This window comes from Rutilus rutilus (assembly GCF_951802725.1).
Source record: "Rutilus rutilus genome assembly, chromosome: 22".
Classification (NCBI taxonomy): domain Eukaryota; kingdom Metazoa; phylum Chordata; class Actinopteri; order Cypriniformes; family Leuciscidae; genus Rutilus; species Rutilus rutilus.
The window spans coordinates 22,210,937-22,238,699 of record NC_140227.1 but is presented as its reverse complement, the minus strand read 5'-3'; the positions used below and the strand labels follow the sequence as shown (position 1 = coordinate 22,238,699).

Below are 27,763 nucleotides of genomic sequence, written 5' to 3'. Positions count from 1 at the left end.
TCTTGCTAGTATAATTACATTTATAGTCATCATTCTTGGTGTGAATGGCCTTTATTGTCCTAACAAAAACAAAATGAAATTTCATTACTGAAATAACAATAATATACAGTATCGGGGGAAAACTAAACTAAAATTAATTTGTGGATTGTATTGTTTTGTTTTGTTTTGTTTTGGAATTTCATGACTCCAAAAATGTTACTTTTTAAATTAGTTTCGGATTTCATTTTATTTGAATTAGTAATGAAAATAACCCAAAAATCCTAAACTAATTAAACCTCTAATTAACCTCGCATTAAACATGAAAATGCCACCAGATTGTATTGAGAAATGTTATATTTTTAAACGATACCAGTAAGACAAGTGCTTTAACTTTGGCAGCCCTAAAATACTCAAACTAAATCTGAAATAAAAACAAAATAAACAGAAACTAGAAAACTCTGACACTAAAAACTAAAATAAAACTAACAATGATAGAGTGAAAACCACCGAAAACAAAATTTAACTACTTTCGTTTTTTGTGGTTTTTCATCATTGCTAGTATTGTTTTTAGAATTCTTTCAAGGTTTTCTATTTGTTTTTTTAGTTTTTTTTTTCAGTATACGTTTTGTTGTTAGTTGTAATAACCTGTCCTTAGAAAAGGGATATTGGAAAATTGACAAAACCCCAGCACACAGCGTAAGACAGACTAATAACATTATTATCAAAACCCAAACCATTATGCAGTCATTCATCTCACATAACACCTCCAGGCCCTTGTGTAATGCTGCTTTTCTTCGCTCCACATCAGGAGGAGACCTCAAAGGAGAGCTCTGCTGAAGATGAGATGGTCTCACCGCTAACCTTAGGGACCTACAGCAGCCCCTTTACAGTGCCTGAGCACCAGGAGAAGCTCTCAGAAGAGAACGGTGAGACTGAAACAGAGCCTTTCAGGAACGGGGTTGAGACAGAGAGCACTGACAGTGGCGTTACGCTCGGGGACAGCAGGGGGTCCATGTGTTCCCCCACTCCACTCATGCAGGAAGGTAAGACTTTGCACAGGACCTGTCTTATTATATTTGGTCTCATTTTTAGAGTAAATACCTAAAGTCCCCCTGTGGTGAAAATCAAGCTTTTAATGTTGTTTATGTGTCTATGTGGTGTTTTTAATATTCTTTAAGACAAACCATGTACAAATGCATTGGTCAACAACATTGCTGAGTATTTTCTCCTTAAAACTGTAGTGAACCAAAGACAGTCTCAAAAATGCGGTTTGAAATCGCTGGGGTTTCTGACGTCACAAACTACCTTGTAACCAATCACGTCAACGTGTGATCGTCAACGAGTGGATCTCTGAGCTGGTGCGAGTGAGTGGAGGCGGGGCTAATTTGCATATTCATAGAACCGCGTATATTAAATGAGGCAAGGGTGTAGAGTTACAATCAATCAATTTTAAGGCATGAAGACATTTTTTCAAGGAAAAATTTGGGTCAAAGATAAGTTTTAAGGGATAAAATGATTGACTACAGGGGGACTTTAACAGTTATCTACCTTTCAGTCATTGGAGGTCACATGATTGACATCGAAGGACTGTTTATTAAATAGCCAGTAGTTTTTGGTTTACAGCACAGCCTTGCTATTGCTAGTCAAGTTTTGATTTCAGAGAGTCATTTTTAAAGTTTTTTTTGTTGTTTGTCACCAGGAAGCACCTTACAATTTTATAGATTTTTTTGTTGATGCTTCCAATTTACTATTCTGTATAAATTCTGCAATAAATTAACCTTGTTAACATAGTTGACCTATATTTTTGCTGTGCTTTTTCCTCATCAGGTCTTGCGCAATCTAATGGAAAGAGACAGTATGACCGGGACTTCCTGTTGGGCTTTCAGTTCATGCTGGCCTGCGTGCAGAAGCCAGAGGGACTGCCTCAAATCAGTGATGTGGTGCTAGACAAGGTGTGTTTTTGGTTATTGTTGTCTTGCGTACATTGTCAAAAGTGTTGGAGGCCATTTTTGGAATTCTAATGTCTTACTGTTTCTTTGATTTGTTTGTAGACAAAACAAATCGCTTAATATGCATTTGATAAATAAAACAACAGTATTATATAACGTTGGGAGCTGATCAGCACATTCAAGGCTTTGAACACATCTTTAACCCTTGGTTAAGACTACTTTTAAACATGGGTTGAGCAACTTGTTATTTTGATAGCAGTTTTTAACCCAGCATTCAAATAAATGCATGGATTTGGATGAACTTTCTACATTTCAACACTGAACACTGAAAATTCTACTTTACCGTCATAGGAATGAATTACATTTTAAAATATATTAAACCTAGAAAACAGTTATTTCTAAATCGTAATTACTTTTATTTCACAATTTTACTGTTTTTACTATCAAATTAATGTAGCATTGGTGAGCATAAGAGACCACTTTCAAAAATATAACAAAATCTTGCTGACCCTAAACTTTTGTAAGGTAGTGTATGTGAAACAATGTAATGCTTGAATGTTATGGCAAGTTGTTCAGCTAAAGAAAACTATTCATATACTATGCAATTCTTGCTTCATTAAATATACATAACCATACATGCTTTGTTGACATTTTTAATTTGAACACTTTCCACAAATGAACAAGCAGTTAAAATACGGGTCCCTTGTCCAATGTCTGATCAGTGTTATTAAAGCTGCAGTCCATAACGCTCTAGCGGTTAATAAACAGAACTGCATGCGTCTTGCGGAAGAACATTGTAGGCGGAGCTACTTCTCTCTGTTTATGTCTATGACGAGTCACTGGGCTACTCTGCAGTTGGTACCAGTCTAAAATAGTCTGAATATAAACACTTATAGATGCACCGTAGTGATTCAGGATAAGACAAAAACACGGTTTGGAACACGGATTCATGATGTACTCGCTGCTTATATAAATTTTATAAATGTTGAACAAAAAAAAGTTACGGACTGCAGCTTTAACCTCAAAATCCTAACCCAGGTTTTACACTAATGAACCTGACTACTCAGTTTAACGGGGTGATCCTAATCATTTTAAGTGTCAAAAGCACATTCTTTGTCTACTTCCTAAAAAAACCCTGCAAATATGGACATAGCATTTTCCTCTTTTGGTGCTTAAAACGTGAAAAGCACAGTAATGCACAAGTATGTTCCCCTGACTTCTAAACTTAAGCTGAGCTGCACTCTTCAGCCATGAAACTCCCTAGACGTCCTGTTTCCATTAAAATTGCATTACGGTTATGTCATACTTGGCAGTAGGCATCATTTAGCCTAAAGACTATAGAAAATAAATGCCCTGCCCCTGCATAGTCTTAAACTTAAGTCTAATCTGTTGATATGAGAAAGTTAATAGCTAGCTTGTCATTGTCATTTGTTTATGCTTTCTCAGTTACTGTTTCCGACAACACTTGTTTCTGTTGTTCTAAACATGCTCTCTACTTTCAGTTTCCCATTTCAGTTCCTAGATTTTACTCTGCATGCGTACTCGCTCACATCTGTTTCTGGCCGTTCCTGTTCCCTCCATCACAAGATGACTGGAGCATAAATCGTTGAACATGTTGTTGATATATAAATAACAAATGGAGCTAGTCTCCATGGCAAATATTGTTTGCCCATCAGTGCTGTAGGACAAGGAAAGGCTGATCTCAAACCAGTTTCTCACATACTGATCGTGATAAAGCTACAGATAGATACAGCTAGTCCAAGATCAGCATAAGCAGGAGGGGAGGGACATCTGGGGTTTCATTCATGTCACAGCTCTGTTTCTCACTGCGCTCCCTGCTGGATAAGTCATGGAAATCATCTCTTCTGTTTCAGATTAACCAAAACAAGCTGCCGCTGAGGTCTGTGGACCCCAGGTTGATTTCCAGAAGCGCTCCCCAGGATTTTACTCCTGCTTTTGCTGACTTCAGCAGGCAGATGCCAGGAGGACGTGGAGCCCCAGTGAGTTATTATAACTCGTATGCTTTTTAGCAGACCGAAATACCAAAAATAGGTTTTCTCACACAAAATATCCTAATCTTTTAACCCCTTCAGGCATGATTGAGCAATTTGGGAGAACATGTAGCAATTTTGTTGATGAATCTATCCATATCAAGAAACTTCTGATGGAGAATATCTGGGTCATGTGTCACCCCAAAATCAAAAGAAAGAATTCATGAATTGCATTTCCATAAAGTAAATGAAACCTATTTTTAGGGCCATTATGATGTTATTTTCATAACAATTAACCACATCCCAAATTCGAATTACTGCATTAGTGAAAAAACAACAACAATGTGAAATAAAATAATGATATATTATTTAAATTCTAAATAATATATAAAATATTATCAAATATAAAATATATATCAATGCCTTTGTTGATTTAATAAAAAAATTACTGTAAAAAAATCAACAAAGTATTACAATAAAGAAATAAAATCTAATGAAAATCACTATTTGAGAGTGAGATACAAATACAAACTAAAAAAATTACTTGCACTTAAATTACGTTATACATTAAAATGTGCTTAATTTTGCAAAATATTATAAATATTTTTTCTTTTGATTTATAAATAAGATTTGCTATTTTCTACATTTTAAACTGCACTTTACACTTTATCACTTTAGCTTATGCATGTGCGACGACCCCCTCCACGCAAGATCATTGTAAACGTTTCCGTGATCGATGACGTTCAGCTCAAGAAATCGGAGAACGCCTGGAAACCTGGGATGAAGAGAGAGAGTGTCCCAGAAGACCCAGATGCCCTGAAAACCCAGGTGCGAATTCATGTTCTTTTATTACGATTATCCGTGAGTGTACTCATTCACAGTAAAAGAAGCACTCTGGAGTTTGAACTAGATGATGAGGTTGTCACGTGGATGCTTTTGTTCTTGTCAGGCACTGGGATTTGTTTGACGCTCTCACGTCCTTTGAGTCCTGTTTTGTCTCTTTAGAAAGCGTGTTTATTTTGTTCTAAGGTTGTTTTGAACGCTGTTAACCGCTGTGTCGGCAATCTGTTTTCTGGCACTTCAGGAGTTGTTCCGGAAAGTTCGTAGCATTTTGAATAAGCTCACACCCCAGATGTTCAATCAGCTGATGAAGCAGGTAACGGATCTCACAATCAACACAGAAGAAAGGCTCAAAGGAGTCATTGACCTTGTGTTTGAGAAGGCCATCGATGAGCCTAGCTTCTCTGTGGCCTACGCCAACATGTGTCGCTGCCTGGCCACGGTATGTTCAATGCACTTTGGCATTAATTGTGCACATTGCAAAATTTCCATGTCTGTTTTCTTCTGACTGTCCATTATTTTACCTCACATTATTCTTTTATTCAATATGTCATGGACATATCCGATCCAATTGTAGCTAAAAGTGCCCACTGCAGACAAACCTAATACAACAGTAAACTTCCGGAAGCTGCTATTGAACCGCTGTCAGAAGGAATTTGAGAGGGACAAAGTGGACGACGTCGTACTTGAGAGAAAACAAAAGGAGCTGGACTCTGCCACATCAGTAAATATTCAATAATTATTATCAAGACTTAATTTAGACTTGCTTGTTTGACTTTTTGTCTGTAATGCTTATTGATGTACTATATTCACTAGGAGGGGGAGGGGTAAATAATGGCATCATTCTTTTTTTGGTGCACTATTCTTTTAAAGACATCATTAAAAGCATGATGCGATTTAAATGAAACTCTCTTTCTCTCATAGCCCTCAGAAAGGGAAAGAATGCAAGAGGAGCTCGAGGAGGCGAAGGACAAGGCCCGGCGTCGCTCCACAGGAAATATCAAATTCATCGGTGAGCTGTTCAAGCTCAAGATGCTGACAGAGCCCATCATGCATGACTGTGTGGTAAAACTACTAAAAAACCATGACGACGAGAGCTTGGAGTGCCTCTGCAGACTCCTCACCACCATCGGCAAAGACCTTGACTTCGAGAAAGCCAAGGTAACTCGCCAGCAGTTTGTTATTATTCATTCTGGAGCCGTATTGATTCGAATTTCGCTAGATCATTGGTGAAAGTTCCTTGGAAAGGGAAATTGTAAAGGCTCATGGTGCATCCAAGGTCAATATATTTAGCTTTTTATATAAGTAATCTCATATGACCTTGATGGAGACTAGAACCACTGTAAAGCATCTCGCTAAAAGCAAAAGCATGCTCCACTTTGCAAAACTGGTCAAGAACTGCTGTCTTACACGAAACGGTACCTAATTAACAAGTAGGGTGCAAAATTAACATTCGTCAAGCACCAAATACGAGTACAAACATTTTTTGGTGTAACATTTGGTTGATTTATATGATACATAGTTAAAGTTGGATTGTAAGAGTGACAGTCTGACCCTCGCTGATAAACTGTAAGTCACTCAAGATATTCAAATTAAAGACATGCAAACCCTCTATTAAAGAAAACATCTGTCACAACTTGCACACCTTAGTGGAAAATTTTGCAGTTTATCTAGCATTCTAAAGATTGTCCAGACCTCCATGTGGCAAACACACGCTATTGTTTAAAAGTTTGGGGTTGCTTAGATGTTTTAATGTTTATGAAAGAAGAGTTTTGTGCCTAAAAATGCATAAGATGTATTTTATATATATACAAAAACATGAGCAGTTGTTTTTGAGTTAAATTAGATGTATCATTATAGTTTATGTGAAACACTGCTCATATCACTACCACTAACAAATTCAATATGTATCTTCCACTTTTTTTACTGGTGCAGTTTTTACTGCAAGCTGGAGATTGACTCATATGATTCCACAAGAACCATCTACATAACGTCAAGAACAAAATATTCACAGTATGGCTTGTAGATATTTGCAGAAGGGTAATTTCAAACCTTATAGGCAAGTAAAGGGTCCAAAATTACAAGATGTTTAGGGGCAGCTAAATCTGAAATCATGTTCAGATGTTCTTCTAAGTTCCTCAAAGAAAATTCTTGAATTTCCAAAGATTCAATGCCAGAACCTTGAAAATATTGGCAAATCCTGTAATTGGTTTCACCTTCAAAGCCCAGAGTGTGGTAAACAATTTTGTTTCTCCATTGGACATTGCATGAATCCAGCTAATCAGACTGGGGTTTGCCATTTTCAGAAAGCTTTTGACATTTTTGTGTGCAATATGCATCAGACGCTTCGTGAGGTGCCTGTGGGCGTCCTGTCTGAAGCTACAGTGTACAATGATTGGAGCTTTATTTAGAACGAGAGGACACTCAAAAGCAGAATTTTTCTATGAATTCTTAACTAACCACATAATTGCTGTTGTTCACTTGCCATATCTTCAGCATGCCTCTGCTGTTTGTTTGTTTGTTAAAGTAGGCTACTAATAAATCAGTCCAATACCCTTGAAAGCTAGCACTCAGCAGGCCACTCGAGCTCAAGCTGTAAGGTGTTAACTGTAAGGTGTTGCATTGCGTGAAATTGAATTCTTTACAGTGTGCTCTGTTGTATACTGTACATTTCGGCAAATTTTGTCTCATCTTGGTATTTTATGCATAGAAAAAATGTGCATCTATAGCATGAACAATATACATAGTACATACCGCAGTACGACAAGTACATGTAGGATAGTATTCCGTACATGCTTATTTACTAAGATGACCAGATCTGTGTCTGTGTCCAGCTTTTTTACAGTGGTGTTCAGAGTATGGCCAAAAGGTTTGCCTGAAAAAAAGAAAAAAAAGTTCCCCAGCACAGCTTCTTACCATTATGGCACGATTGTGTAATTTTGAGATTTTTATCTTTAATCTGATTGTGAAGATGTTGAAAAACTTTTGTCTTTTGAAATACTTAATTAAAATGCCATTAGCTCTACAAGAGGACTAAGCTGGAAAAAACAGTCATTTAAATATGCTGCAGTGCAAAGCAGATGAATGAGGAATAATCAGGCATGGGAGTGAAAGTGTTCTGAACGTTGTACACACATGCAGTCTAAATGTGTTCCAGCTGGGCCCAACAGACGGCCATAAACCCTAGAGCTAAGTATTAGGCAAGAGGGTAAATTAAAATATTTTCTGTATCCATCCTTCCTTTCTCGCTGACCTTGCGGCAGGAACTTCGGGCGTTTTTCAGCTAGCAGGGAATCAGGTTGGGAAATAGGTTCTGCGTTTATAGACCTTGTTGATTTAGGCGCTAAGTGCAGGTCTTTGTCTCAAAACATTATTTTTAGATTTAAGATGACTCCCTATATGTCCTAAATAATGGATGGGTACAGACAAGAAGATCTGTGCTGTATGATCAAACATCATTGCCACAGTAAAAAAAGATCTGTCTTATTTTATAATCAATATTTTTTCAGAGAAGCAAGTTGTGATTGACAAGGGCCCATGGACTCATGAACTCAGTCTTTGATATTGAACTGATGTATTCTTCATCACCCTCTTCTCTGTGTCCTTGAATAGCCCCGTATGGACCAATACTTCAACCAGATGGAGAAAATTGTCAAAGAACGCAAGACATCGTCACGGATACGGTTCATGGTACAGGATGTGATAGATCTGAGACTGGTGAGTGCCGGGGGGGATTGTGATTTGTGTTTGTTTGTGTGCACTGATAGCCATTGCCAGACTTTATAAAAGCCTGGTTTTTATACAAGTAACAGAAAGAAGCAAGAACATTTGTGTAGTATCTTATTTAATTTTTAAGCTATTATGATGCCCTTTCATAAGCGTTTTGAATTTATGGCTTTCTTTGGGTTTCCTTTTTTGTAATCATAATAAGTGTATACTTTCCATCTATTATTGCAAATTGTCCTTTCAAAGAATACATAACATTTGATAAAAAAAAATATGTATATGTGTATATACACACTAGTTTCTGGTCAGTACGATTGTTTTGTCTTTTTTAAGAAATTTATACTTTTATTCAGCAAGGACGCATTAAATTGATCAAAGGTCATAGTAGTTATAATGTTACAAATGATATCTATTTCAAATATGCTGTTCTTTTGTTCATCAAAGAATCCTGAAAGAAATCTACAAAAATATTAAGCAGCACAACTGTCAGAATATTAGAATGATTTCTGAAGGTTCATGTGACTCTGAAGACTAAAATGATGATGCTAAAAAAAAATCAGCTTTGGATCACTGGAATAAATTACATTTTTAATTATATTCAAATATAAAACAGTTATTTTACATTGCAATAATGATTCTCAATATTAATGTTTCTACTGTATTTTTGATCAAATAAATGCAGCCTTGGTGAACATAAAAGACTTCTTTCAAAAACATGAAAATATCTTACCAACCCAAACTTATGAACGTTGGTGTATGTGTGATAAAAATAATAATTATAATATTTTAGGTCATTATTAAAATATTTTCCAAAATGAAATAAAAATAAATGGACAATTATACCTTATTTAAGAATTTGACAATTATAAATGTTTATAAATGCCCAGAAACAGCCAAAGGTTAAATACAGTATCAGAATCAGCAAGGTCATACATTTTGGCAATGAGAATGTTCACATCTGTTTGCCCGTAACATTGTTGAGCTTGGTGTCTCTCCCCTGCATTCCTCAGATTTAATTTTCACTTTGAAGTGATAAAAATGTGTGAAAGAGAAGAGTCAAAAAGATGGAACATTGTCTTGTACCCAACTTTTAAAAAATCCGAATGGTTTGTAGTGTTATATAGTTATGAAGTTGAATGTAACCATTTTCCAAAATGACACTGATCAATTAATCATAGACATCTGATCTCCCTGTTTATTTATATTGTTTAGCATAACTGGGTTTCTCGGAGAGCAGACCAGGGCCCTAAAACCATAGAGCAGATCCATAAAGAGGCCAAGCTGGAGGAACAGGAAGAACAGAGGAAGGTTCATCAGCAGCTTCTGTCTAAGGACATTAAGAGGAGGCCAGGTGAGATCCACAGCACACACTTACAGCTTTATAGTGTATCTCCAGTCATACCAGGCCAACTACAGCGCCACCCAGAGGACAAAACCTCATTTAAATTTCCAGGTTTACTCTGAGATAAAGTAAGAAGATCAAAACATTAATGGGAACATGTTGTTTGAACAGCAGGCTTTCCAGACAGCAAATGGCTTGTTTGTAGAGGAGAACACGTTAATGGTTAACCAGGATTGATTGTGCTTTTGAATTTGTTCATGCAACAGCAACTTGACTGATCATTTTAAAGTGCCCATATTATGCTAATTTAAAGGTTCCTGATTTTGTTTGGTTCTCCTACAATAGGTTTACATGCATCCAATTTTCTCGTAATATACATTGCAGTATCACCTCTTTTCTCACAGTGTCTGAAACGGTTAGATTAAGGATTCAGTCTCTCTAAACCCCTCCTCTCCGAGAGCTTACTCTGCTCTGATTGGTCAGACGGCCCAGTCTGTTGTGATTGGTCTACCGCTTACAGCGCACATCAGAAACGAAATGCCAGTTGCCATATCTGTATTTCCTCAGCACTTGTTTACACAGTGATATGAACAGTAACGATGGCGTAGGTTTTACCGTACCAATTCAAGTCCTCATCCTTTGGAAGTGGATTTGTTTTCAAAATGCAGAAAAGAGCATCTTCTCAACATGGCGACAACAAGAACCAAACTCTTCCAGGCCTCAGCTGCAACTACAGTGTTTGAGGCCGTCACTGTGTAAACAATGTTCAATGGCTAAGATTGGCTTAGTGGTGATGTGTTGTGACATAACTTGTGTAACGCTGCTCTGTGGCTGTGGTTACAGATCAGAGAGAACAGCGGTCGCAGAGGGAGGAGACGTGGAACACCGTGCCCACTACTAAAAACAGCAGGACCATCGACCCCACAAAGATCCCCAAGATCTCGAAGGTGAAGAGATGGGTCTCTGCACACACATTTCATATTTCACACATTTTTTGATGTGAATCAGAGCATACAATCTGAAATGTCAGCACAAAATTGATTGGAGTAACACTGCCACCTGCTGATTATAATCCCAGTTGTTAAGTGCAGCACAGAATAGGTTGACATTGACACCACATGCGCCAATGTCAACAATCAATAATAAGGCATTTTAACATTTGTGAGTTAGTAAATGCTCTCTCTTATACCCTCTATGATCCCTGAACCTCAACCAATCCCCCATCACAGCCTCAAATCGATGAAAAGATTCAGCTGGGTCCGCGGGCTCAGATCAACTGGATAAAGGGCAGCAGTGGCGGAGCCAAAGCCAGTGACTCTGGTGAGGAAACATCCACGCATGACATCGTTCAAGACTTTGTTAAACCTACCAACATGTATCTTGAATTGTATGCCCATTCAGTAAAGTTTAGATTACTGATTTATATATTACATGTATGTACGCCCATATTTCCAGAGTTGACACGCTCTGCCAGTAGCACCCTAAACCGTTATTCAGCGCTGCAGTCGTCCACGGCTCAGTCCAGCTCACCTCCAGCCCAAATCTCCGAATCCGATTCCAGACGCTCGCTGGGAAGGTAAACAACATCTGAAAACAGATGAGCTCGAATACAAATTTACAATTGAATTTTCTAAAAGTTTGACATCTATTCATTCTGCATGTCTCTGTCAGTCGAGGCAGCACCGGTCGTGAGCGCGGTGACAAGCCGGTGAGTTTGGGGCCGTCGCAACCGGGGCCCTTCAGCAGAGGTAGCAGTGCTAAGGAACTAATGGACAACGTGGCCCCTGAGGAGACACGGAGAGAGGGGCCCGACTCACACCACACCCCTCGCAAAGCCAGCATCTCAGAGGAGAAATGTGAGATAGAGAACAACAGAGCCACAGAGACGGGTGAGGAAGGACATTCTTACACTAGTGAATGAAATTATGCAGTTTATATTTGAAATACTGAGCTTCTGCTTCATTGCAGTGAAATCAGAGACGCTGCAGGTCTCTGGTGTTTCAGAGAAGCCCGTCCTGTCCGAGGAGGAGGTTGAGCGGAAGTCCAAGTCCATCATCGATGAGTTTCTGCATATTAATGACTACAAGGTACAGCATCACAGTGCCCTCATACTAAACCACTCATAATCAGTACCAAACACCCTTTCTACATTTACAATGAAACACAAATGGTTAAATATACACTATTGTTCAAAAGTTTGGGGTCAGTAAGATCATGCGACAGTGAAGACTGGAGTAATGGCTGCTGAAAATTCAGATTTGACATCACAGGAATAAATTACATTTAAAAATATATTCAATTAGAAAATTATTATTTTAAATTGTAATAATATTTCACAATATTACAGTTTTTTACTGAATTTGTTAATAAAAAATGCAGCCTTGGTAAGCTTAATGACATTAAAAAAAAAATTACAATTTAACTTTAAAAAACTTTTTTTTACATTTTTGAATAGTACTGTATTTCTTACTATTAATATTTGGTATAAATAGGATTAACATAGTTTCAATTTATATGTTAAAATTCATGTAACCTCAAGGTAGTGTTGCTGTTTAGCTAAAAAGAAAAATCCCAGATTAAAAGGCTGTCATATGTACTTTGGCATAATCTTTTCATATTGTTAATATTATGTTGCCCAGTCCATTATTGGGCAAATCTGAATTCTAGTTTGTAGTGGTTGGAAGTCTTCAGTATGTGCCAGTTTTTCTACAATGATGCATTTGGAAAGTCTATATTTCATTGTAATAGTGTCTGTCTATGTTTTTACCAGCTTTTCTTTGTGTTTGATTCAGTGTGTGTAAAGTAACTTGAATATCTGAGTGTTACTCAGTACTGTGAAGTGTTAATGTTTTCGTGTTTGTTTGCAGGAGGCAGTGCAGTGTGTAGTGGAGATGGAGCAGCCTTCTCTGTTATATGTGTTTGTACGCATGGGTCTGGAGTGCACACTGGAGCGCAGTCAGAAAGCCAGAGAGCACATGGGACTGCTCTACTATCAGTTTATTCAGAAGGGCATTTTACCCCATTCTCAACTCTACAAAGGGTGAGCACATACACACATTTCATTTAGGATGTGTTCACACTTGGCAGGTTTGGTTCAATTAAAACAAACTGGTAAGATCGCTCTGTTAGTGCGGTTGAAGTGTGAACGCTGGCATCTGAAACCTGGTGCGCACCAAACAAGCAGACTGAGACTCACATTTTCAGTCCTATTACAGGGTATCAACTGAAATATGAATGCAACACAGACCAAAGACATCTAAACAAATTAAAAACAAGATGTGACCCTAAAAAGGACAGAATGCTCAAGCATACCTGTTTTTAGTTTTTTTTTGTCATAAGACCTACGTTGCCCATTATAGTTCGGTACAGCCGTCTGAACCGCCGTCTCCTTGCAGCAGATCTTCGTTTGTGGGCAATGGAGGAATTTCTGGCACTGTTTCGACTCTTTTACACATTTTATAAGCTGTTTGTGAGTTCTAAGCTGGTATAAGTACCACCATATGTACACTCATACAATAAGCGCATTTAGCCCAGCACACAGCATTGGTTTGGATTTTCGGTAAGTTCCGTTGCAAAATATACATCATAAAAGTGTTGTTTTGGATTTTTAGGTTCGGTCTCAAAAATGACAGTGTGACCGCTAATCAAACCAGGACTAAATGCATCTTCTTTGAACTACAAGTGTAAACACACCCTGAAATCAAATGTACTGTAATTTGCATGTATGTACTTTCATACTATGGTATTAAAGCGTTATGGATTGTCTCTCTACAGATTTTCAGAGATGTTGGAGCAGGCTGATGATATGGCCATAGATATTCCCTTCATTTGGCTTTACCTGGCTGAGATGCTCAGTCCTCTGTTGAGAGAGGGAGGAATGAGCATGAGAGAGCTGTTCAGGTCAGGACCCCACTGGTCACATCAAACACTTAATGAGAAGAGTCTTATGAGTTCTGTTTGGTTCCTTTTGTGTAATTTGTGATAAAAGGACATTCCACCCCTAAAACCCATTTACATGTTGTCCTTAATTAACAGATTTTTTTGTTCTTTTGAGGTGGAATCTTCTTTCAAAGAACGATTTAACAAATGCATGTACTGTTAAAGCTCCAGTACAAGGTCAAGATATTATATTAGGTAACATGTAAAAACTTTAGTTTAGGGTCCAATTCTCACTGTTAACTAGTTGATTATTAGCATTCATATTACTAGGATATTAGCTGTTTATTAGTACTTATTAAGCACATATCAATGCTTTATTCTGTATGACCATATTCTGCATCCCTTAACCTAAACTTAACTATCATACTAACTATTAATAAGCAGTAATTATGTGTTTATTGAGCCAGAAGTCGTAGTTAATAGTAGAATTGGACCCTAAACTAAAGTGTGAACTTTTATATTATATTATATTATATTATATTATATTATATTATATTATATTATATTATATTATATTATATTATGACTACATCTAAAACAAGAAATTATATTATATGCTTTATATACAGTATATCTGTAGGTTTGTGGTGGAATGTTGGAACCTATCCCAGCATGTCTTCTGGCATTATATTATATTATATTACGTTATATTATATTATACATCTAAAACTTGAAATTGAGCTTCAGAATTGTGGTAAAATGCTTTTAAGAGTCAACTAAATAGACCGAAGAGAGAATTGAAATATTTATTACAATCAATAATAAATGAATTAACAATAAGTGAGAATAGGATAATTTACCTGGGGGTAAATGCAGATGATTACGTGTGTTTCGTTAAAATAATATTTATGTAACCATTTCACCATATTTTTGAATAATTTATGTAAAGGTTTGGTTTAAAACAATCCACACACACACAACTTTTGTAGACGAGAATATATTAGTGAAGAGTGGACTGTATCCAAAGCATTTTGCGCAGTCAGAAATGTTTGCATTCTTGCAGTCAGCATGGCCTTTTTTATTATTTGGATTGTGATTTGAGACTGGTATTCCCAGTAAGTTGAAACAGAATTATAAATATAAATAATATAAATAAATAAAAAACATCCTAAATGCCTCATTGTATTGGGTTTTCTGACTTCTGGGGCTTTAACAGTTTGGCAGTGCACAGTAGTTGCAGTCATTCCAGCTCCACACAGGCTACAGCTGTCAGGATTCAGTTTAGCGTCTAATGGAGATTTGTTTTGTTTCTACAGTGAGTTAAGTAAACCGCTACTCCCTGTGGGAAGAGCTGCCATCTTATTTTCTGAAATACTGCACCTACTATGCAAACAAATGGTAAGCTCAACTTTTGTTGACATGGTGTTTTAGAGCATTGAGTTCATCTTTATCTAGTTGATCCATCTGTGGTTTAGAGGCTCCTGCATGATGCTGCCAAAAATGATCATCTTTCATACACAAACACCTCTGCGACAGTAACAATTTGCAGTAAAGTAGCTTTGTGTATTGTTTTGGCTCCTGTGAGTTTGTGTATTTACATGCGTCTACTTGTGCTAAAGAGCCATAGGAAAGTTGGAGACTTGTGGAGAGAGTCTGGGCTGAACTGGGCCGACTTCCTGCCAGAGGAAGAACTTCTTCCTGCCTTCATCTCACAACAGGTGTGAATACAGCCTGAACACCTTCACAAATTCAAATACTCATAAATAAATGAACAAAATTTTTCGTGAAAGTAGTTTTCTTTTTTTTTACGAGTAGAAAACTCAAATTTTTTGCTTAATTGTTACCACAAACTGAGGTAATAATCAAGAACGCTCGCTTCAAAAATGTTAGCTCTTTTTCTTTATTAGGAAGTGTGATTCATTCATTCAATTTACCAATTCATTTGAGCCCTGTGCTGCATTTTAGATAGTTTTTTGTAGCAATATACAACATAATATTATAATTACAATGATTAAACGAAATAAGTAATCATTAGTTTCCGACTGAGTTATATAAATTGTGGCGATATCCTCATTGTTTTGTGCTAGACAAATACTGTTTTGATTCAGAATATAAACATTTCATATACACCTAATATTCAAAAAGAGAGAAATTAATACTTTTATACAGCAGGGGCACATTCAATTGATCAAGTGACTATTTATAATGCTGAAAAAGATTTATATTTGAAATAAATGCTGTTCTTTTTCTATTCCTGAAAAAATGAATGCTGAAAAATCACAAAAATAAATGACATTTTAAAATATGTTAACATAGAAAACAGAGTTGGAGACTTCTTCAAAAACATTTTTAAATAATATTACTGACCCCAAACTTTTGAATGGTAGTGTATGTATTGCAATTAAAGATATATTTATAAGTACAAATATATATTTATAAAAAGCTAAATAGCGTTAATGTAGTTCACTACCTTTTATTAGCAGCTGGTATTGTAACCATTGCAAATGATGTGTAGCTTGATGCTAGAAGACGCAAAATCAACCAGTCGTGTTCTCCTTTTTCCTCTTTTTCCAGAAGTTAGAGTTCACCGTGTCAGACGTCTCCCCTGTCTCTCCGGACACGGCTAAACCCAGCCTCAGTCCTGAGGAGCTCTTTAAACAACTGGAGCAGCTACTGCTTGAAGACATGGCCAGTGACGAACAGATCTTCGACTGGATCGAGGTGAGACTGATCCCACACTCACAGACCTCTCATATACAGTATTTGCAGGGCTTGACATTAACTTTTTTGCTCACTAGCCACTATTTTGACATTGATACCATGACAAAAACTGCCATTTAGATATTTTTTATATTATCTTATAATTTTGCAGCAGGTAAATTAGGCTGCAGTCACTTTAAGACCTGACGCACGGACACATTATACTGTTACACATGCATTTTCTTTCCCAAATGTTTGTTCACTTAAAACATAAATGACTGTGTTTAGGTGAATACTCGCCGAGGCTGGCATTTTGACATTATTTTATGTGTATTTGACTGGTTAAAGCGGGGCTCAGTAGTTTCGGGATTTCTTCACTGTATTCTCGCTTTTTGCTCGCAGGTTTCTCTCTAGAGCTCCCCCTACAGCTTCGGAATTGATATTTGACAACACTGTTGTAAAAACTCGTTGGCTATTCTCAGACACCAGAGGCTAGTAGATCAACGACATCAAAGCAGATGGGACATTCTTTAAAACGTCTTCTTCATTCTGGGTCGAACAGCGTGAGGGAGCGCAATAATGACAGCATTTTAGCAGATTTCTTTTGGCCGTAAAGCAATTGTTTACATCGCGAGACCTGATATCACGCGATACTTCCTGACGCGGCGGCCAGCGGCCCGCCGGCTCAAAGTTGCAAGTGCGTATTTTCCGCTCACGGGCACCAGGGGGGTGCGAAACGACCACCATTCAACCCGAAATAAGTAATATAACCATTCCAATGACTCCGAAGCTGTTCAGTTAAGGTAAAAAAGTTACTTATGGTGCTTTTCCACTGCATGGTACGGTACGGCTCGGTTCGGTACGGCACGCTTTGGCGCTTTTCCACTGCATGGTACGGTACGGCTCGCTTCGGCTCGCTTTAAATGGTACCACCTCTGTTGAGGTTCCAAGCGTACCGTACCGATACTAAAATGTGACGTGAAACACTGCAGATCACTGATTGGTCAGACAGAATCATCACTACCAGCGTCATTGTATTTACGACACTAAACCCGCTAGATTTAAATAGCCAGTAGACAAAACAAAGCCAACACTGTAGCGCCTGTTTTAAAAGTATTTGCTTAAAAAAAAAGAAAAAAAAGAAGAGTATAAACTTCAAAAAAAGAAATGGCTGAATCGTGGTCAGTGGACGAGGTGCAGACGTTCCTCTCTTTGGTTGCCGAGGAGTGGATGGGGAAACACGGAATGAAAAATTCGCATTTAATATGATGATGCCATGGCAGTAGAGACGGCAACTATTAACGATCAGTCCCACCCACTTTGAAGCGGTACTAACTGCAGTGGAAAAGCAAACGAGCTAAAGCGAGCCGAGCCGTACCGAGTCGAGTCGTACCACGCAGTGGAAAAGCGAAGCGAGCCGAACCGTTCCGCGCCGAGTCGAACCGTACCGAGCCGAACCGAGCCGTACCATGCAGTGGAAAAGCGCCATTAGTTCACCTTTAAGCGCAATTAGCAGTGAAAAAGTTCTTAATTTAGTACTGAGAGGAGGCTTTATGTGTGCGCACTTTGGCTGTTTGTGAGCACAAAATCTGCGGGAATGAGTACAATTATACACAATATCTGCAATCCCAAGGCGAAATTCAAGCCCTGTAACACCAACAATATTCATCCGGAACAAATGCAACGAGTCAGTGAGGGGAAGCAGGTTTGTGTGTCTACTCGCTGTCGGAGAGATGAGAGAGCGAGAAAGCGCAGCTGGAATTGTGTATCTATTCTGCGGAAAATGAGTATTGGAAGAGTAAATTTCAGTATCGATATGTATCGGAAAATAAAAAATTTTGACAACACTACATTGCACTTAGTTTATTATTTCAGATGCCTTTTTAAGACTACAATTGAAAAATGTATATATCATATATAAATATCAACCCACCAAAGTGGCTATTAGGAGTGACTGCGCTACACACCACTGCTGAAATACACCAGCATTTAGCGGGTGTTAATGTCAGAGTATATGACGCATTTTCAAGAAATTGTGACTTCTCTTTTCAGGCTAATTTGGACGAATCTCAGATGAGTTCCTCTCCGTTTTTGAGAGCTTTAATGACAGCTGTATGTAAAGCAGCAGTTAAAGGTGAGCAAGCTACTTATTCGTGTGCCTTCTATTAAACAGCTTCATCTCTATCATCCTTTTGCCAATTGCTTTTATCTCTTTCTTCTCCAGATGAAAGCACGTCCTGTAGAGTGGACACTGCCATCATCCAGAGACGCCTGCCTATATTACATAAGTACCTTAACTCAGACACAGAGCGGCAGCTGCAAGCACTTTATGCTCTCCAGTCTTTGATTGTCACCCTGGATCAACCACCCAGTATGTAGCAGATGAAAGTAAAGATGCCAAAGCTGAACGAATGATTTCTAGGATCGTAATTTTGATCTGTTTCTATCCACAGATCTACTCCGAATGTTTTTCGATTGTCTTTACGACGAGGACGTTATTTCGGAGGACGCTTTTTATCAATGGGAAACGAGTAAAGACCCAGCGGAGCAGCAGGGAAAAGGCGTAGCGTTGAAGTCGGTCACTGCTTTCTTCACCTGGTTACGCGAGGCGGAGGAGGAGTCTGAGGATAATTGACATAAGCGTGTGGCCGACGCCCAGAGGCCCCCTACTGACGCAAACTATAAAATGCATACAGACTATACAAGACTAGCCATAGACACACCTACTCCTGCCAACACAGGAACTTTGACTTTGAAACGCTGGCCAACTTGAGCTGGAACTCTCTACGACACGGAGGGAACACTAAATACTTGTATCATATATATAGAAAATATTTTTGTTTTAAAGTTTGACTTTTTTTTTTCTTTTCTTTTTTGTTACTTTTAAAAGAAGAGACTTAAAATAGGTTCTGAACTCTTTAATTTATTATTTTTTTAAGAGACTGCAAATATGAAGTTTTATTTAACATTTGCAGGCAAAAAGAACATTGATAGAAATAACAGAATAAACATGTATCATAACAATAATATTAATTTTGTTTAAATGTTTCAGCAGCCTCCCTGGTTTCATGTGATTCACCTTAAAACAGGGTAAATATTTCCAGCGAAAGAATTAAACGCATAGGTTTTTTTGGCCCGAGGTCTGAGATCGGCTGATGGTGCTGATGTTTCAGGCTGTTTGGAGAAACTCCCACCACTGGTTCTTCTGCTTCGGCTTTTGCGAACTTTGCAAATCACATGACAAACACAATAAAAAGAAATATGCATCCTGAACAGAATGAAAATAATTTAGACATCGACATCAAATACCTGTATGCATTGAAGGTGAAGCGCAAACACTAATGCAAGCCAGGATTGCTCAGTGTTCTTGTAATGAAGAACTACAGAGGAAATGTAAAGCTTGTAAATACATTAAAGAGAAAAAAAAAGAGATTTAAAAATTACCATGATGGTGTGCTGTTTATTTTTGGAGGCATATTTACTTATTTAAGTAATGCACTAGTTAATCTCAGCATTCTGACATGTGGATGTCCATCTTGAACAGATGATTTGCTGTTTTTACCAAATTGTGTAAAATAATTGAGGAAAGACCAGATTAATTTAGCCCCTTTTGCATGTTTTTTATTTAATTATTAATAACAAATATTTCCAAATAATATTTGGCCAAACAATTAATAAATGTCTATAATACATGTGTAATTAATTCATATGATATGTACTTATTACAGTAAGTTGATTTTCACATGAGTTCCTTCATTTTTCTTAGTGCTTGGACTGTTTAAGGCTACAGAACAGCATGTAAATTGCATGTATTTATTTCCCCCCTCCCCCATCTCTCTCCCTCTCTCTCTCTCTCTCTCTCTCTCTCCCCCCCTCTCTCTCTCTCTCTCTCTCTCTCTGCCATTATATGATCAGCTGTTCAGGGATGTAAATGTATCAATGATATATATTGACCAAAGTTTTTGGATATTTTATTTGCACTATATTTTATTTTAATTTCCTAATTGACTTTTAAGCATTACATATAAGGATGTTTATATATAAAAAAAGTTTTAATTTGATTAGTTATATAGTGTGATCAATATTTTTTTTTTTTTTTCTAATGTCATAAATAATCTGAATTGAAATTTCAACGAAAACAATGAGTCGGGGACTTTTACTTTAAATCAGACAGAGACTTTTAATTTATTGGATTTATTCCCACAATTCCACCGTATATGCGTACGTCGTGACGTCAGACGTACAGAGCGTGTGCGCATCTCCTGAATTCGTAAATTGGTAAGTCGTATTTTATGCACCTTCAATTGAATGAAACTCCGCTTATATTGAAACATTTGCTTACTTCAAGCCTTATTTCAGAAACAGACTCAACCCACCTTTAAAATAATACGCTGCTGCCTAAGTTATATCACGTAACGTTAAAGATTTGCGACAACAATGATTGTGTTTTGACTCCAAGCGAGTTGCCTACCTAGACTTAGACAACATTTTGAGTATCATAGAACGCGCCTAAGCATGTTGGTTAAGTAGAATGTAGCTCATTAGGTTTAGAAACACAAAACGACGTGCATTCTGAGCGTTTCTATCTTACTTAATTCACTTGCAGGCAGCAAGCAGCAAAGATGTTCCGACCGAAGCCCACGTTGAAGGACAGACATCACCTGTACAGGCTGATCATCAGCCAGCTGCTGTATGACGGCTACACCAGCATCGCTAACAGCCTGATCAGTGAGGTGAAGCCCCAGAATGTGGTGTCTCCATCAGAGCAGCTCATGCAGCTGGCCAAGACAGGTATAGTGTAAGCCTTTTTAGTGTATGTAATTTTACCTCCCCTGTATAATTGCTAAATGACTAAACTGGACCTGTACTGAATAAGTACTTTCATCAAATTTGTTTTGCATCAAAGAATAAACAAAATATTCTAAGAGGGTTGCAATACATGAAATTCTGAAATGAACTCAAGTGTATTCTATTATCTATATTATATTACACCCATAGTAGTGTTTAACAAGCAATATAATTAGAGTTCTTTAGAGTAGAGTTCTCCAAAATAGAATAGAGTTCTCCAAAATTAGTAATTGTTAACTCAAAGTGATGACACAAGTAGCAATCGGGTGATATACTGTTATTAAAATTTATATAAAAATATAGTTTATTGGGTAATGATTATCAATCATATTAAAAGTAATTCTTGTAAAAATACTGTTATCTGATTTTCTAGGAATGGAGAACGATGACAGTGCGGTGCAGTATGCCATTGGCCGCTCAGACAACGTGGCGCCCGGTGTGGGCATTGACCTGGAGTTTGATGCAGACGTGCAGACCATGTCCCCAGAGGCATCGGAGTACGAGACCTGCTATGTGACGTCCCATAAGGGCCCGTGCCGTGTGGCCACCTACAGCCGTGATGGCCAGCTCATTGCAACGGGCTCCGCCGACGCTTCCATTAAGATCCTGGATACTGAGCGCATGCTGGCCAAAAGTGCCATGCCTCTAGAGGTGAGTGCCACCTTTGCCTAAAGTCAGTGTTTTACGGTTGTTTTTAAAGTCAGCATGAAATTCATTCAAAATTCATAAATCTATTTTCTAAATGCTTGTTAGGTCTTATTGTGAACAATTCATCTGTGCATGTTTCTTTTTTTCTTTTTATTGTGTAATGTTTTGCTTCCAGTGAAAGCAGACTTCTGCCTGGTGACGATTTCTCCAATCATTTAGTCTGCTTAAACTCGCCCCTGCAAGCCCATGTTTATCTGCCTCCAATTTTTAATTCAATGCCCACATTTCAAAATCCAATCAACAGCCTTATTTTTCAGTAATCCATTATGCTCGGATGTACGTCACAATTCAGAAGTATAGATCTGCCTCTACTTTCATTTCATCGTGACTAATAACATGTCGTTCATTTTAGTTGGTGGACAATCTGAACGTGTGATTCTGTTTGTTACAGGTGATGATGAACGAAACGGCTCAGCAGAACATGGAGAACCACCCTGTGATCAGAACATTGTACGATCATGTGGATGAGGTCACATGCCTGGCTTTTCACCCGACCGAACAGATCCTGGCCTCCGGATCTCGGGATTACACCCTCAAACTCTTCGATTATTCAAAGCCATCTGCAAAAAGAGCCTTCAAGCACGTACAGGTATACAGACAAACTAAATCAAGCCACTAAATCAGAGGTCTTCAACCCTGCCCCTGGAGACTCACTGGCTGCGTTCCAGTCCACTTTTAGACACGCACTTGCGCACTTCCCCTTGGGGGAATCCCTGCCGCCATTTTGAAGTGTGTTCCACTTTGTGAAGTGGACAAGGGAAGTTTATATGGACAGACCCTCGTTTCCTCGATTTTGACCGAGGGAGCGAGTCTATTTCATATGTACACTTCAGGCACCTATATGTCCCACAATGCAGTATGACTGTGACGTCACACCACATACCTCGTCTAATCACCACCACAACAAACAACTCTATGATATATTAATTATATATTTTTTATTTAAAACAACCCAAACACATCTATATACATTTGGATGCTGCATTAAGTTCTTAAAGGAAAAAAAAAAGTAAATAATAAATAAACTCCATAGCTGATTCCAAGTGATCAAGGGCTTAGGACGTTCCAATTCAGCCCACCGCAGTTTCTGCCAGTAGTGGGCACTCGTGCAACGTAAGCAATGATGTACATCCGAGTGAACGAGACGGAAGGAAGTTAGCGAGTGAAGGGCATGACAATTTTGGACTGGAACTGGTCCACTGTCCTGCAGAGTTTAGCTCCATCCCTAATCAAACACACCTGAAGCAGCTAATCAAGCTCTTCAGGATTGCTGGAAAATCAAAAGCTGAAGCAGGTTGGATATAAACTCCTTTGCAGGGCAGTGGGCCTCCAGGAGCAGGGTTGAAGGTTAAACTCTAAGCCTAAGGGTACGTTTACACGACAACAGTGTACTAAAACCGAAAGTTTTTTTCAGAAAACGTTGTCAAAACGATCCCGTTCACACGGACGTTGGACATATAATGTTATGAGATCTTTTGTAAAGCATATAGGGGGCAGAAAATATTCTAAGAATATAGTACTATTCTGAGTGTGTTTTTAAAAGAAAATGGTGTATGTTATATAAGCTGTACATTGGTTGAATGCATTATTGCATTAAACACTTGCAAAAGGCCTGGAAGAGAGCAAGCCTCAGCCAAGTGAGAAAAAGTAATGCAAAAGTAACACAACTTACTTTTCCATAAAAATGTATGTAATTAGTTACTCCTTTAGTAGGGAGTAATGCAATATTGTAGTGTTTTCCTTTTCATAGTAACCCCAACACTGGTAATATGACTTTTCTTGTGGCCCTTCATTTATTTAAGCTTTTGGCATGGATTTCTTTGTAATGCTTCTTTTCATTTTCTACAGGAAGCTGAAATGTTGCGCTCCATCTCTTTCCACCCATCTGGGGATTTCTTGCTGGTGGGCACGCAGCACCCAACTCTGCGCCTTTATGACGTCAACACTTTCCAGTGTTTCGTGTCCTGCAACCCTCTAGATCAGCACACAGACACCATCAGCGGAGTCTGTTACAATCCCAGTGCCAACAGCTACGTCACCTGTAGCAAAGATGGCAGCATCAAACTGTGGGATGGGGTGTCTAACCGGTGTGTGACTACCTTTGAGAAAGCCCACGACGGGGCTGAGGTCTGCTCGGCCGTCTTCTCCAAAAACTCCAAGTATGTTCTGTCCACTGGAAAGGATTCTGTTGCCAAACTCTGGGAAATTTCCACAGGCCGGACTTTGGTCAAGTACACAGGTGAGATGGCGAATTATGCGTTGTGTTAGATTATGGATAAGGTAAGGGCTTGATGGAGAATAATAATTCTACCCAAGCAAATAGGGTGTCAGTTTTCCATTTTGAGCAATCCCGATCTCAAATTAAGCAGCAATGGATCCAAAACAATTTTTAGTGGCATGGTGAAATAAATCCTATTTTACCTCAGATGTGAATTTGAATGTGATTCAATGAAAGACAGTACTGTTGCAACAAGATAGCAAAAAACATTGTTCTATTGAGTTATAGATGGTGTTGCGCACAAAAACAAAGATACAATACAACTAGTGTAGCTTGCTTTACAAGAAAATCACTCTGAGTCGGTTATTTTATATTGAATTAAAAAACATAAAGCAGGACCAGTGTAGTCTGATTCCCAGGCAAACGTCTCTCATTTTTTCTTCTTTTTTCTTTTTTGTGTGAATCAAAACCGTATAGCACAAACAGTGTAGCCAGATTCCATAAAACGCATTACTCTTATGAGTCTTTCTTTTAATAACTGGTTTGTAAAGACCGTTTACTGGTTTTAATCATTATAAAACATTACTCTGTATAATTTACAGCATTAACTGAGAGAGAATTCATTTTGTTTGTAAGCAGAATAGATATGAATCAGAATTGAACCAAATCTTGAGCTTGAGAATCTGAATCAAATTGAATCAGGAAATCTGTGTATTTTAGCAAGGCTAGAACACTGTATTGACCAATGAGCATCCAGGAATGAAACTGTTTATTTTATAATACATATTAAGATGGTCTTTTTGCATCAGTAAAAAGAGCTATTTGATATTTCTCTTCATGTAGTTTTCTTGGAACTTCCATTTGGCCAATTTGAGGCGAATAAACCAAAACTTTGACACATATGTTGGAATCGTGTGTCTGTCATCATGTCATCACGCCACCTGTCCAGTGTTTTTTATCATTGTGACTCACACACTCTTTTGCCATCTAACCCTTTGTGTTTCCTGTCATGCAGGTGCGGGTCTCAGTGGGCGACAAACGCACCGCACTCAGGGTGTTTTCAACCACACAGAGGACTATGTGCTGCTGCCGGACGAGAGAACCATCAGCTTGTGCTGCTGGGATTCACGCACAGCCGAGAGGAAGAACCTGCTCTCCTTGGGCCACAATAACATCGTGCGCTGTATCGTCCACTCGCCCACCAACCCCGGCTTCATGACCTGCAGCGACGACTTCAGAGCCCGATTCTGGTATCGCCGCACCACCACTGACTAAGAGACATTTGTGTGCTTTGAGACCAAAACGGTCTGAGGTTCTTTTATCAGCAGGTCCCAAACACAGAAATGTCCACATGTATGACTTCACAGGCTCCTTTGCCAAGGCTGCGTATCATTTAACACACAAAAAAACGTTTTTTTTTTGTTTTTTTTAGCATCAGAGACCTTATTGCCTCTTATGACTGCGGTACCTTTGTATTACTGTCGGGTGGTGCTGTTTTACAAATCATCATCTGAGATGCATTGTTTTTAGAACTTTACTTCTTGGATTCAAGGCCATTTAGTAACATCAGAACATTCAGCTGTAAACAACTGTAAAAAAAAAAAAACTTTTTTGTGTTATTTGTGTATCTGACAAGTAGATGAGTATTAGTCTAATGGAAAGTGCCTAGGATGACGTCTTTTCAGTTTTGATTTGTGTACTGTTCTCTTTGTTTTATATTAAAAGTCTCTGAGAGAAGTGTTTCTTGTACCGATTTTTAATAGAGACACGTCTGAAGCGTTTGTGAATGGCATTGAATCATTAAATCATAGTTGTTAGCGGAGTCTGCTATTGCTCAAACTTTGGGGTTAGGATTTGAACAAACTCCTAACCGTTATCATTCGACTTTGTTGTTCAACTCGTTTCTAAACCATCTCAACTATGAAAAAATTCAGAGTGTAAAAATCCTGTAGACTCAACACTACCATTAAAAAGTTTGGGGTCGGTAAGATTATTATTTTATTTTTTTAAATGTTTATAAAAGAAGTCTCTTATGCTACCAAGGCTGCATTTATTTGATTGAAAATACAGTAAAAACACTAATATGGTGAAATATTATTACAATCAATTGTTTTCTATTTTAATATACACTGATGAGCCAAAACATTATGACCAGTCACAGGTGAAGCGACTCGTTGATCATATCCCAACAAGGGCACGTATTAAGGTCTGGGTAAAGATGGTAGGGTAAAGGGTAAAGAAGGGCACGTATTAAGGTCTGGGTAAAGATGGCTGGGTAAAGATGGTTAGATGGTAAGTAAACAATCAGTTCTCATAATCAATGTGTTGGATGAAGGAGAAATGAGCAGGAATAAAGATCTGAGCGACTTTGAAACGAGCCGAATAGTTATGACAAGGCGACTGGGTCAGAGTATCTCTGAATCTGCAAGCTGTGTGTTGCTCCTGGTCAGCAGTGGTGAGAATTTACCAACAGTGATCCAAGGAGGGACAAACCACAAACCGGCGACAGGGTGTTGGCTATCCCGTCTGGTCTGAGCCATCAGAAGGTCTACTGTTGCACAAGTCACGCAAGATTTTAATGATGGTTATGGAGGAATGTGTGTCAACACAGGGCATCGCACTCTGCTGTGAATGGGGCTGCGTAGTGCCCATGATGACCCCTGTTCACCGCCGAAAGCATCTACGATGGGCACGTGAGCGTCGAAACTGGACCTTGGAGCAGTTGGAAGAAGGTTACTTGGTCCGATGAGTCCCGATTTCTTTGACATCACATGGACGACCGTGTACAACTGCGCATTTACTTGGAAGTGATGTCACCAGGATTCACCATTAGGCGACAAGCTGGTGGAGGGAATTTGATGCTGGGAACACTGGGTCCAGCATTTCATGTGGATGGAAACATGCCACCTACCTAAACATTGTTGCAGATCAGGTACATCCCTTTATAACAATGGTGTTCCCTGGTGGAAGTGTCCTCTTTCAGCAGGATAATGCACCCCGCTGCACTGCACACATTGTGGTGTTGCCCTGGCCTCCAAATACCCAAGATCTCAATCCAATCGAACATCTGTGGGATGTGCTGGACCAACGAGTTCGATCCACTGTGGCTCCACCTTGAAATCTACAGGACTTGAAGGATCTGCTGCTAACGTCTTGATGCCAGATACCACAGGACACCTTCAGGGGTCTTCTAGAGTTAATTCCTCGGCGGGTCGGCGCTGTTTTGACAGCATGTGATTGTGAAGGACCAACAGCATATTAGGCAGGTGTCATAATGTTTTGGCTCATCTTTGGCTCAGTTACAATTTGAAATGTAATTTATCCTTGTGATCATGGCAAAGCTGAATTTTCGGCATCATTACTCTAGTATTCAGTGTCACATGATCCTTCAGTCATTCTTATCTTATCACAGTTGAAAGCATTTTTGCTGCTTAATATTTTGTGAAAGCTGGGCTAATTTTTTTTTCAGGGCATTATAAATATCTTCACTGTCACTTACCCCAAACATTTGCGATCCAAACCATATTTAGGGCCTAGAAAAACAATAGAGACTTGAGAAAGAACATCATGGTGGCATGACAAG

The 27,763-nt window shown here is 38.5% G+C and overlaps 2 protein-coding genes across 3 annotated transcripts in view; both read left to right on the top strand.

Annotated features, from left to right (window-relative positions):
* The window catches only part of eif4g3a (eukaryotic translation initiation factor 4 gamma, 3a), a 53,735-nt gene extending 33,895 nt beyond the window's left edge, over positions 1-19,840 (top strand). The window contains exons 13-34 of the mRNA XM_084394982.1: positions 788-1,022; positions 1,807-1,931; positions 3,803-3,928; positions 4,598-4,747; positions 5,004-5,201; positions 5,337-5,483; positions 5,684-5,920; positions 8,372-8,476; positions 9,698-9,836; positions 10,671-10,774; positions 11,057-11,147; positions 11,283-11,403; positions 11,499-11,716; positions 11,796-11,914; positions 12,695-12,867; positions 13,602-13,727; positions 15,023-15,104; positions 15,326-15,424; positions 16,281-16,427; positions 18,459-18,540; positions 18,631-18,777; positions 18,860-19,840. Coding sequence (XP_084251108.1) covers positions 788-1,022; positions 1,807-1,931; positions 3,803-3,928; positions 4,598-4,747; positions 5,004-5,201; positions 5,337-5,483; positions 5,684-5,920; positions 8,372-8,476; positions 9,698-9,836; positions 10,671-10,774; positions 11,057-11,147; positions 11,283-11,403; positions 11,499-11,716; positions 11,796-11,914; positions 12,695-12,867; positions 13,602-13,727; positions 15,023-15,104; positions 15,326-15,424; positions 16,281-16,427; positions 18,459-18,540; positions 18,631-18,777; positions 18,860-19,041 — 3,153 coding nt within the window. The 3' untranslated portion in view covers positions 19,042-19,840. The remainder of the gene's footprint in view (positions 1-787; positions 1,023-1,806; positions 1,932-3,802; positions 3,929-4,597; positions 4,748-5,003; positions 5,202-5,336; positions 5,484-5,683; positions 5,921-8,371; positions 8,477-9,697; positions 9,837-10,670; positions 10,775-11,056; positions 11,148-11,282; positions 11,404-11,498; positions 11,717-11,795; positions 11,915-12,694; positions 12,868-13,601; positions 13,728-15,022; positions 15,105-15,325; positions 15,425-16,280; positions 16,428-18,458; positions 18,541-18,630; positions 18,778-18,859) is intronic.
* A 774-nt stretch (positions 19,841-20,614) lies between these two features.
* On the top strand, positions 20,615-25,917 carry cstf1 (cleavage stimulation factor, 3' pre-RNA, subunit 1). Of its 2 annotated transcripts, none has more exons than XM_084394984.1 (6): positions 20,615-20,688; positions 21,017-21,197; positions 21,628-21,905; positions 22,354-22,551; positions 23,811-24,201; positions 25,196-25,917. In XM_084394984.1, the coding sequence occupies exons 2-6, from the start codon at positions 21,029-21,031 to the stop codon at positions 25,453-25,455; spliced, it is 1,296 nt and encodes a 431-aa protein (XP_084251110.1). In that variant the 5' UTR covers positions 20,615-20,688; positions 21,017-21,028; the 3' UTR covers positions 25,456-25,917. The 2 variants fall into 2 exon arrangements, with proteins under 2 accessions (XP_084251110.1, XP_084251109.1); XM_084394983.1 differs by having other exon boundaries at positions 20,623-20,684; positions 21,013-21,197.
* The last annotated feature ends 1,846 nt before the right edge of the window (positions 25,918-27,763 follow it).